The sequence below is a fragment of the Girardinichthys multiradiatus genome, chromosome Y (genome assembly GCF_021462225.1).
Source record: "Girardinichthys multiradiatus isolate DD_20200921_A chromosome Y, DD_fGirMul_XY1, whole genome shotgun sequence".
Taxonomy (NCBI): Eukaryota; Metazoa; Chordata; class Actinopteri; order Cyprinodontiformes; family Goodeidae; genus Girardinichthys; species Girardinichthys multiradiatus.
The window spans coordinates 4,944,350-4,956,873 of NC_061818.1; the positions used below are offsets into that span (position 1 = coordinate 4,944,350).

Consider the following 12,524-nt stretch of genomic DNA (forward strand, 5'->3'; position numbering starts at 1 on the left):
TGGAGATGTTGTAACTTCCTCTGCTTTTTAATAACTTTTGATAACTAGAATAATTGACCCTGAATATTCCACGACGAAAGCGAACTTGTTTCTCTAAAAGAATTAACTGGAAAGTATCAAATGAGTTAAGTTATCACCCTTTTGAAGATACTTTTCTAACCCTAAAATATTATTTTAACCCACTATATCTGTCAACGTCAATCAAGCATCACATGAGCAGCGGTTAATAAGCGTTCTTCATTGCAGAAAATAGGAAAAGATTTATCCAAATGCGTGTGTGTTTGTACGTTACCCCCATCAGTTTCTTAATCGCTCCAGAGTCAGACTGTCATGGCACACAGTCCTCTATCAGTCCAAAAAAACAACCCAGGCCCTTCAGGTTTGTTGGTGAGACATTCAATCCTTCTTTGTCCGCTTTTAACTTCTCCAGGAGGGAGAAAGAACTTTGCTCCGGCCTGTTTCTCTGCATAAGATGTGCTTCCAATATAAATCCAGTGTATCGCTCTTCTGGCTCTGCAGCAGCATGGATCGTTGTCCATTTCAGTGGGTTTGGGACAGACTACTTCTGAGTTTCGTTCTGTGGAAACTCACACTGTGATTTACAGCAGACAGGCAGGCAGGCTCTCTCTTTCAGGCTGTGCTGGAGAAGCGTCGAGTAGCCATGGGAAGGGCAGATTACTAAAGTCCAGACTCAAAAACGCAGATGTTACACTCAAATCCCATACATGTATGTATGTGTGTGTGTGTGTGTGTGTGTGAGAGAGGCAGATGAAAAGTTTAGTATAGGTTCAGATTTTGCACACAGAAATATTATCAGTCAGTCAGTCAGTTGTCCACCATAACATGCATATACTCCTTTCTTTTCCAACTGATCGCAATATTTAAGACAAACGAAACTTCCTGCAGGAAAGTTTTAACTCTTTAACACCTTAATTGATGCACTCTGTGCTTTTTAATCTTTTTCTTATGTTTCTTATTTTTCTCATCTCCATCCATCAACTGTTTTACTTGAAACTCTTGAAACTATTTAACTTATTTACCCTAAAACTTCCACTCTGTGAAAAACCAAACTTATCTTCCCAAATTAAAGCATATTTAACACAATCGCAGAGGGCCTTGAACCCTTCCACTCAGCGGGACTTTTTCAATCTCTCTTGGTCCGACCGCTGTGATGCCAAACCCAGTTTGACACCTAGGAATCAACCCTCCGTTGACTCCCTGGAATTCCTTTTACTTAATCTTATTATTACAGTTTCACCATTTAAGTATCTCAACTGTCTTCCCTCACCTGCCAGTTCAGGGTCTCGGGGTCCTATCCCTGGCCACTTTGAGGTGTCCCAATCCCTCGGGGAGGCTCTTATTAACCCCAGCCTAAATACCCCAGTCCTCGTCAGGACTGAGTTTGGATTGCCAAATCCGGAACTTATTTACTGGCCACTTTGAGGTGTCCCAATCCCTCGGGGAGGCTCTTACTAACCCCAGCCTAAACACCCCAGTCCTCGGCAGGACTGAGTTTGGATTGCCAAATCCGCAACTTATTTGCTTCAACACCGTCACCATTTAAGTATCTTCGGTGAAAAGTATGTTACAGCCTCAACATTCAAGTATCTCGGCTAAAATTTATCTTGCCTCAATCAACAAATATTTTTACGCAATGTATCATTCCTTTACCGTAATCCATTATTTCAACCAACAAATATTTTACCCAAAACTGATCAAGACTGTAAAATTAAGAGAAAACAGATATCTATTCCACAACACCACCTACACTATTAGCAGGCAAAAGGAGAATAAATATAGATCTCCTTACCTTTTGTTTTGGGTCGACCCAGTGGTGTCGTAGAACGACGTCTGCCTCGTAGTCAATTAATTATCCTTTAGTTAGTGCCAATCCGGGTCACGGCACCAATTGTTGAGGTAGGAAAACTTTACTGGCCGTCAGTTAACTCTCACATTACTCCTCACCTCTCCCCGACTCTTATTTGGCACCCAAAGGACAATCCTCAGTCAGAGATCAGTTGTACGCTTCCACAAGTTTATAAAAAACCAATCTGAATTCAGAGAGGGGACACACACTCACACTGGTACCTGGAAACGTCTGTGTGTTGTCCGTTTTGGAGGGGCCACAAATACCTTTATATACCCCTTGCTGCTATGCAGTACACATACACAATCATTCTATCTGTGGATATCTCCCCAGCAACCATATAACCTCATATCCAAATAAGGAGTACTTCTGGTTCTTCTCTTATAACAAACTTATCGTGTCTGGCCCAATTTATGACCTTGCCCTTTCTGTGCGCTGTTCTCCCCTGTCTTCTTCTCCCCCATCAGTGATTCCTTGTCCTTCACTAATTTATGACTTCGAACTCTCTCCTTCCCTCCCCAAGGACCTTGCACTTTCTATGCTTCACTCCCTAAGCTTGACCCCCCCTATGCTCTATGTACACATGCCAGTTACACACAGAGATAGTTAATATTACACACATAGATATTTTATATTCTACAGGGTCTATGGCTGAGGTGGAAGATAATACATTTTAGGTGTGACAGGAAAACTGTAGGTCAAAGGAGGGTGGGATGTCTATTTGGCTGTGAGCAGGAGAGGAGGATGCTGAGCTTGTTTCTGAGTTGAACCCATTGAAGAATATGTTTACTTCATTGGCTCTGTCCAGACATCCATCGGTCCGATCTTCCTTCATCTTGAAGCCTGTGATCTTCTTCATCCCTGACCACACACCTATGATATTGTTCTGCTGGAGCTTGCCCTCCAGCTTTTTCTTGTACACCTCCTTGCTGTCTCTTATCTTAACTTTAAGTTGCTTCTGTTTATTCCTCAAAATTCCCTGTCTCCCTCTCTGAAGGCTCTTTTTTTCTTGTTCAGCAGGTCCTTCAGGTCACTGGTGATCCAGGGTTTGTTATTAGGGAAGCATCTCACCGTTCTGGTGGGGACGGTGTTAGCCACACAGAAGTTTATATAGTCGGTTATACATTCAGTCATGGCATTGATGTCCTCTCCATGTGGCTGGCACAGTGTTTCCCAGTATGTAAGCCTTAAAGCAACCTCGCAGGCTTTGTCAGCTTCCTGTGACCATCTTCTTACAGTTTTACAGTTCAAAAAGCAGAACTTGTTCCTGAATGCTCATTCCTTACAATCAGTGTCATAGTCTCTGGCCCAACTAGTCCGAATCCTCTTGGACAGAGCTAACCAGCTTGGCATTGCTCTCTGTGTTGCTGTTTAATTAGATTAGAAGCCATGTGGGATGCAGAACTGGAATGAGTGTGAGCTAACCAATCAGAGCACCTTACAAAGGTCAGACTTCACTGTAAGTCCTAATTGAAATGATCCCCTGGCTAGTAGGTAGGAAAAATCCTGACATCTCAGCCTGTGTCAGCATGCTCCGTTTTCCAGGAAGTGGCCTAATCCTACATCTGAGCCAATTACAGCAAAGATGTTTCTATTAACTGCACATTATTGGTCAGACGTCCGTGTTGACAAGGTGGTGAGTTCCTACCGGTGGCGATTGCTCTAAGACTGCAAGGGAAGCTCAGCTTCCCCTAAAATGTCAAAAAATAGGTGATCAAATTTGTACTGTTGTGTGTACATGTCATTGACTAAATATGCGCTACAATGCACTCAACTTTTGTTCAAAATCAGCTTCTTATCACTGGTAACGACACGGCTTTCCTCTCACTCATTCCCGCAGCTTCACAGTGCTTTAAACAGTGAGTTCAATAGCAAAGCAAAGAGTGCTTTGTCCCGCTCATTGAACGCTCAGCGTCTCTGGGGTCTATGGGGCAGTGGGCTGGCCTCGGCTGTCCCAGACACTCAGCTTCTGCATGATGATTGGATGATCTGTCTGAGGTTGAATCCCTTTTTGATTGACAGCGAAATGAGCGAATGAGCGATCTTGAAATAGAGCTTCCCCTCCTTGAAAGACCAGCATCCGCTATTGGTTCCTACATATGTCGTCTTACAAGGTTATGGCCAGCTACAAACTCTTAAATGCTGAAGGAAATCAATTACAATACGTCACATTAACGTAAAAAGAAGTTAGACATATACATTTCTGATCCCTGAGAGCTCTGCAAACAAACCTGCTTGTTGCTTTCTTAATGCCATACTGCATTATCTGTGATAATTCAAGTTTAATCCCAGCACTTGTAATAATATTTCTCTGTGTCCTTCAGCTGAACTGTCATAATTATACACCAGACTAATGCCAAGGTAGCACTACAAGTCAGTGCTATCCATTGCTAAGGCTAATGTTAGGCTTGTGGCTATTTTAGGGAGGCAGGACACTGTGTGCCTAACTTTCAATGTGAATGAAATGAAAACTGACTTGATACACTTTATGTGTATTTCTCTACGTGATGTAACACACTGCGGTGTCCAAAACTAATCAATCACTTCTTGCTCTCTTTGTCCTGCAGTATTGGAAGTGAAGAGCAGCCTTCCATCAGGTATGCAGAGCCCAGTCGAAGCAACAAATGAGAAGAGAGGAGGTGGTGGGGAAGGTGGTGAGTTTACCTCCCAAAAATAACAAATACATTCAAAGTCAATAGAAATACTACCTTACTAGGGTTTTATATAACACGACATAATAAAAATTAGCTGATCTTAACCAGATTTTAAACTATTTAAATCTAAAGCCAAATAAATACACTGCAGATGTCAGAGCGTATTTACATATTAAAGTGAATCAAAGATAAATTTTAAAATAAATTAATTAAAAAAAAGAGTATACCCTTCCTCCTTCCTTGGGGTTTAAGAAGAGAAAGTAGCTGGAGTTCAAGGCTCTTAGGACATTTAAAACACTTGCCAATCTTCCGTGGATTTTACATCTCGCAGATTCATTGTACAGTTTAGACTATATAATGCTCTGGGAAATTGCAAATAACTCAAACTTGTTAATTAGAAAATGACTTAACAACTATGGCTTGTTTGGAAGGGTTGCCTGGAAAAAACTTCTTAGTTTTAAAAAGGAATTTGGCAGCATGACTGACATACCCCAAAAGACCTGCAGCTGTAATTGCAGCGGATGATGGTTTTACAGAGTATTGACTTTTCAGATTAGATTTTTATTAAAATTCTCGAAACCATTTATGTTTTTTTCTTTTAATTTCTCAATAAAAGATTTTTATGTTGGTCTATAAATTAAAATCCCGATAAAATACATTAATGTGTTGTGGTTTTACTGTAACAAGATGCAAAAAGCTCAGGAATGAAAAGCTGACCGCTGTATTTTGATTTTTGTCCAGACGGTGGTCCTGGAGAAGGCCCAGGTTGCAGCGGAGGCCCAGTGGACCTGAGAACAGAGCCCAGTGTGGGGTCTCTGTCTGGTGGTGGAGTAGTGGATACAGCCCTTAGAGAGCAACAGCTTCAGCAGGAACTTGTTCTACTCAAACAGCACCAGGAACTCCAGAAACAGCTGCTGTTTGCTGAGTTTCAGAAAAAACATGAAGTGCTAACAAGACAACATGAGGTCCAGTTGCAAGAGCACTTAAAGGTAGCTTACATTTTCATTAAAGACACTACCTTACTGGTTTATCAGTCATTTACAGAAGCAGTTTGTAACCCAAGTTCTGAAAATGCGTGTATGTGTGTAAGCAACAACAGGAGCTGCTGGCCGCAAAGCGGCAGCAGGAGTTGGAGCACAAAAGGAAACTGGAGCAACAAAGACATGAAGAACAGGAAAAACAGAGACTGGAGCAACAACTGTTGCTGCTGAGGAACAAAGAAAAAGGCAAAGAGAGTAGGTTTCAAGTGCTGCCAGCAATGACTACACTGAAATGCACATGTTGATATATAATTAGTTTAGCGTCCTGAAAGCTGTCTGCATGTGTTTGTGTTCTGCAAGGTGCCATTGCCAGCACAGAGGTGAAGCTGAAGCTGCAAGAATTTCTTCTCAGTAAGAAAGAGCCTGGTCCAGTAGGACTCAACCATTCCTTCTCCCCAAAGTGCTGGTGAGGATGATATAGTTACTTTATAAGATGAAAGCAGGGGGTGGTGGTCTTCGGTTGGCAGATGGCTTAAACGGGTTCAGCTCACATTTTTGACTGCCATTTTTTAGATTACCGTATTTTCCGCACTATAAGGCACACCGGATTATAAGGCGCACCTTCAACGAATGGCCTATTTTAGAACTTTTTTCATATATAGGGCGCACCGGATTATAAGGCGCATAGAATAGAAGCTACTGCAGTAAAACGTTTGACTGGGGTTGCGTTATGCATCCACTAGATGGAGCTGTGCTAAAGAGAATGTCAACAAAACAGTCAGATAAGTCAGTCAGTCAAACTTTATTAATACACTACAAACCAGCGTTCTGATAACTCCATTCACTCTCATGGTAAGGTCTCCTCTACATAGAATTCTATTGAATAGAGCCAACCGCACGTTAGGAATGCATTGGAGTCTATGAAGTTGAAGTTGAAATCAAACGTTAGTTAAAACATGAAAGTGAACTTTTCCCTGATTCAGTAAACACGTAAAAGAAACAGTTTGATGCACTAAATCAAACGTTAGTACTGTTAACCTTTCCTGTTTCTGTCCCCAGACCGTAGTCTGATGACACAGGGGAGACACTTTCTTCAGGGCCGAAGTTACTAGTTTCCTCGGGGTTAACTCCCTCACTCATACGTTGCTGAGTTGAGCATGAAGAAACAGCATCAAAACACTGAGTTGTTGACGAGATTCGGGGTTCTTTTTAATGACTTTGCAGCACGTAAAAACACAGGGCTTACAGACTCATGCTCCGGTCGCCGTCTCTACCCACCCCACACACACAATAATACTGACGTCACTCCTTCACTCTTGATTCTCAGCTACGGCAGCACACAGCGCCACCTCTGTCCGGAGGAGTAATGTCAACATCTTCCATACACACACACGAAACATACACCCCACACACTGAGCTTCTAATCACATATAGTTCAGGCAATTCCTGCAACAGTACATTCAAACGTTATACACACACAAGTGGTGTTGGACTAGGAGTAAGCACAGTACAGGTGTTTACCGCTATTACTTCGGCTACGCCCCTGACTACGGTAGCCGTAATGCTGCAGGCTTTGTAGTTTACCAGTCGTACTGAAACATTTTGACAGAGCGCCATGTACAACCAGTATGGATCAACCAATTAACCAATTGATCCATATATAAGGCGCTCCGGATTACAAGGCGCACTGTCATTTTTTGAAAAAATTAAAGGTTTTTAAGTGCGCCTTATACTGCGGAAAATACGGTATATGGTGAATAAGTCAGTACGCAAGGACTGTTGTTTCTTTCATTCTTGTTATATACAGTTGTGCGGTGTCTTTCTGTGCTTACATTGGGTCTTCAAAGTTACCATATACACTAACCTGCAAAAGTATTGAATGACTTAAACCTGTTGTTCACAAGGTTTTGATTTTACTTGTTTCTGGACACCTTTAACACACCAGAATCCCATGATAGTTTTTTCTCCCATTATCAATCCCATAATTGTCTATTTTTTCTCTCTCTGTGGGATGTGACTCTGTCGCACTTCACAGCTCAGAGTTCACTTCCTCATCAGTTGAGCATCACCCCTCATTAGTCAATAAATAGCAGCTAGTATCCGGAATTGTTATGATTGCATGTGACTGTACGTTTGCATCTTTCATTGTCTGGTTAATTAGTAAATATTGGAAGTTTTGAGTTCTCTGTTCAAAGTAATCGGCTTTGGTAATCATTGTTTGTATTCGACATATTATTCATAATTATCACTATGTGTTGATATGTAATTCATCTTAATTGCTTCTAATTGGGATGATTGTTACAAGTTGTACACGGGATGCATTCAAGGACCATTGGAGATTTTAGCACTGAAGAATTATTGAGAATGATATTGGCTCTAAACTTAATTAAAGCTGCAAGCAGCATTATTGGCCCTTGCAGCTCAGCACCGCTCGGCCTCTGCAGCGACCGTGGGAGCCTAGCATCACTGCCTACATGCCAAGTTTGAGGCCAGCACTCAATTCCACATGTCGCCACTAGGTGGCTTGGTGAGCAACCTGTTGGTAATGTAGAGTTCTGCTCTGGCGAGAAGTGTTCACAATTTGGCCGAAATACAACCTTCCAGATGGAAGCTGCACTAACTTGTTTATTAGTGGGCAGGGCTAAAATGATATAAATTGACTGTGCCAACTTGTTCAGCATTGATCCCTGATGATGTATACTACATTTGAAGTGGATCCAGTGATGTATGAGGGAGATAGAGCACTTGAAATGTCCTAGGGGGCGCCGTTGATCCAAATTCCAATGTAGTTCCATAGAGCTGTTTGGGGTTGACAAAGATCAACCATATTGAGTTTGGAGTAAATCAGACCATGTATGTGTAATTTAGAGCCAAACCTATGGCCATGGCGTGACATCAGACTTCACCACGTTGTCACGGCAACACATTCTCTCCAAACCAGTCAGTACTGGATTCTGTCTTAGACCATCATGTTATCTGTCACTTGGGACAGTTTCACATTGATTAGGTGAAGGACACCTGGACCATCGAAAGGAAAACATGACTATCTCACATTTGGGGGTGTGGCTAACAGGTTTGGCCACGCCCATTGACGACGACATTAAAGAATAAAAATTTTCATCGGGGGACAATTTTGGGGAAAGTGTGTATTTTGGGGCATGGCAAAGCCCCCAAATTACCCCACAAACCTGGCACTGAATAATAAGAAATCAAGCGAATACAATAGGCCCTTGCAGGCCTTGCTGCTTGGGCCTAATTATTACACTAGAAGAGAAAAACTGATGTGTGTTAATTCTCACAAACCATCACACTTATAATACATGGTTTTCAATATGTTTTACAAATAAATATCAAAAAGACGTAACTTACATATGTGTTCAGTCCCCTTTACACTGATACAGCCTAATACAATTCAGTGTGTGTGAATATTTTAACAGTTTAATAGTTTTTACAGCAGTTCAACTGAAACTCAGTGAACTGTGGTCAGTTTTGTTATTTAAGAAGAGGAGGCTCCATTTTATCCTAGCACCACAATTTCTCAGAAAAGCATAACATTTGTTTTCACATTTACACCTGAACTGTACATCATAAGGTTGCTGAAAACAGAAGTGAAACTTGCTATTACAGCTATTACAACAGTCATTCTACAAGAACATCTCTTCAGTTATTACTCAGTGTCAGTTTGATGTGCAAAAAATACATATGAACACATAATGTAGTCATAACACTTGTGACATACCTGCCTGTCAGAAGTCTAGAAGCCAAGAAGGTCCACTGTTTTAAGTATGTAATAATGCACAAATGTAGTAAACCCCTCTTTCTCAGAGGAGCTAGTGGTTTAATGCCATGTTCAATCAATATCAGATGCCCCTGCAGCCTCTGGAAACAGTTCACTGACCTGATAGTACAAGATTAAAAGTACATTTAAAGTGTCAGAAGCTTTTCACATAAGTCCATGCAGCATTAGCTTTAATGCAGGAGAAAAACATGGGATGAACACACATGGTGGAAATACTTTAATAATTACTGTAACAGAAAATGGTCTATGAAATGATAAATTCAAGTAATCATATACAAACCAGGTTAAAGAAAAATTACATCAGCAATGGGATCAGTTAACCTTATTGAATGTGTGTGTTTGTAACTGCAGGGGAGGCCAGCACGCCTCCCTGGAGCAGAGCTCTCCCCCTCAGAGTAACATCCCTGGAACCCCTCGCTCCTATAAAGTCCCCCCTCTGCTCAGCAACTATGAGGGCAAAGATGATTTCCCCCTCCGCAAAACAGGTGAGATATTGTGCTGAAGAGACTGAGAAAAGGATGGCGCAATCAACAAAAGTAAAAATCCCAACCATTTGCCATTTTGGGGGGTTTTGGAGGTTGACAAAACATGATTAGTTAGTTTACCATGTCATGATAAATCTGAGATTTTATTGTGATTACTTATTTTACACGATAACGATAGACTTTACTATTATCACCCATCCCTGTTAGGGACCTTCCTAGAGTTTATATTTTTTTCTATATGGCCAAAATTTTGAAGAAAAATTGTTTACATTAATTTGATATAGCATGTTCAAATACCATCCCTAGCAAACATATATAGGAATATTGTTACCAAAAAAACTTTAAATAAGTGTGTCTGTTTGACTGCTTTATGACTCACTGTGACTCACCAGCGAAGAGCCTCGAGATAACTCAAACTCAAACATCTATTATGGAGGAAGGGGAAAAGACACTGAGGACAAAACATAGCTTCAATGTTTGAAAGTCATCATCCTTCTATTTTTCTGACTGTTTAGACATACAGTGCCTTGTGAAGTTATAAATACAGGCCTGAACTTGCAGCCTCTAACTTCAATGCATTTTATTAGGATTTTATGTGATAGACCAAGTAGTGTACAATTGCGAAGTAGAAGGAAAGTTATTCAGGTTTGTCAAACTCTGAAAATTGCAGCATGCATTTGTACTGAAGGGCTGCATGGTGGCGCAGTTGGTAGCACTGTTGCCTTGCAGCAAGAAGGTCCTGGGTTCGACTTCCAGCCGCGGGTCTTTCTGCATGGACTTTGCATGTTCTCCCCGTGGGTTCTCACCGGCTTCCTCCCACAGTCCAAAAACATGACTGTTAGTTAATTGGTCTCTAAATTGCCCTTAGGTGTGAATGAGTGTGTGCATGGCTATTTGTCTTGTATGTCTCTGTGTTACCCTGCGATGGATTGGCGACCTGTCCAGGGTGTACCCTGCCTCTCGCCCGTAGCCTGCTGGAGATAGGCACCTGCTCCCCCGTGACCCACAATGGAATGAGCAGTATAGAAGATGAATGAGCAAATGAATGAATTTAATTGAATTGCAAAGTTCAAAAGATTTGAATACTGTTGCAAGGCACTGTATTTTGGGATTTTCTGCTCCTCCCTTCACATACATTCTAAAGACAAAGGATTCACTTTGCAGTCTTTAATATCAGATATAATATGATATATCAGATATGGCTTGAGATGTCTAAAATATGCTTTTGAGAACAGTGATGTTGACTGCTGCATGAAAATAACAACACGAGTTTGAAACATCATGAAGTTCTTTAGACGGTCCATTTGATGTTTGGTTACAATGTCTAACTTATTCAGTCTCAGAGCCAAACCTGAAGGTGCGCTCTAGGCTCAAGCAAAAAGTGGCGGAGAGGCGCAGCTCCCCGCTCCTGCGCAGGAAGGATGAAACTGTCATCAGCACCTTCAAGAGAAGGGCCATTGAGATATCAGGTAAACAAAGATTTTTTAATTCCTAAAGGATAGAAGGTGAGAAACAACCTAAACAGCAACATAAAACCATTTCTCTTTTTTTCTGTCTCAGTTTCATCCCTCTGTAACAGTGCTCCAGGTTCAGGTCCCAGCAGTCCTAATAGTTCCAATACGGCCATCGCCAATGGAAACACAGGATCAGTCCCCAACATACAGACTGAGGTACAGATGCACAACTTAAAAGTTAGAAATAAAGTTCTCTTTCACAACTGTTTTTCATCATCAGCCTTGGGCTTTGAACAACTCAAGGCTGGCCCCTATAGTTTATTACAGCTGGACTAAGTTTCTTCCCCCAACTTAGGACCAAAGAGATTTACTTAATTAGGTGTGTGTGCATTTTTATAGTAACATTTTATGATAATTTGTGTGCAGTGTTATTACAAATTTTAGTTTCGAAAATTCAAGATTTTCATAAGACCACAGTAACAACAAACAGTTGTGCACAATCAGACTTGATGGAACTTATAAATGAGCTCAATAACAGAAGCAGCTTCTGGTTACTAATGGTAGATAGATTCCCTTCACTTTTAGCCTCTGACTTAGCAAACATGATGGTAAGAACAGACACCGATTACTTAGAAGATATTAGGGGTTTGTTAATAATTTCTGTTGTTTTTTATGGAACTCTTTGAATTTCTTATTTTGGTTTAGGTGTTAGTGTTTGGTACTTGAATTAGGTGTTACAGCTTATCATATCTTTGTTAAGTAGTAATATTATTAGGCAAAGGTGAAATATCTAATTTCAGTATTATTAATAAGAAAAGCACAAAGTGCACAAAGTAAAAAGTGAAATAAACTTTGATTGGAACATCTTATAAAAAACATTTTTATAAATATTGTTACACGGACCCCCACCACAGGGTGGGCCTGGGGGGCCGGGCCCACCCATTCAGATATCTGGGCCTGTGTAAAATTAGTTGCAAAAATGCAATCTATTCACCCATGACAACCACCAGAGGGTGCTGTAGGCTATTATATTGGACGTTGGAGGTGGTAAAGAAGACTCTTTGACACTGTAGTATGCCAAAATGGGCTTAGGGTTAGGGTGCTGCAATCGTTCGTCATAGCGAAGCAACAAAGCCTGTGCGAATTGGAAGGCTCCTCCAAGTTTGGCCGACAAATGCATCATTCTTTTTCCCAGATTTGAAGAAAAGGTCAGGTGTATACTTCGTGGCCCTCCCTATCCCATGATTCATTGCAGGTCATAGTGGATTGTTCAAATGGAAGTAGT

At 41.1% G+C, this 12,524-nt stretch overlaps 1 protein-coding gene across 3 annotated transcripts in view; it reads left to right on the forward strand.

Moving 5' to 3' along the window:
• The first annotated feature begins 4,440 nt into the window (after window positions 1-4,440).
• LOC124864287 (histone deacetylase 5-like) overlaps window positions 4,441-12,524 on the forward strand; it is a 137,173-nt gene continuing 129,089 nt past the window's right edge. For all 3 annotated transcript variants that reach the window (XR_007037281.1, XR_007037282.1, XM_047359012.1), the window contains exons 1-7: window positions 4,441-4,521; window positions 5,263-5,510; window positions 5,612-5,756; window positions 5,862-5,967; window positions 9,652-9,785; window positions 11,123-11,254; window positions 11,346-11,455. Coding sequence is in view for 1 of the 3 variants with exons in the window: in XM_047359012.1 (XP_047214968.1) it covers window positions 4,467-4,521; window positions 5,263-5,510; window positions 5,612-5,756; window positions 5,862-5,967; window positions 9,652-9,785; window positions 11,123-11,254; window positions 11,346-11,455 (930 nt within the window). In the remaining 2 variants the exon portion in view is untranslated. The remainder of the gene's footprint in view (window positions 4,522-5,262; window positions 5,511-5,611; window positions 5,757-5,861; window positions 5,968-9,651; window positions 9,786-11,122; window positions 11,255-11,345; window positions 11,456-12,524) is intronic.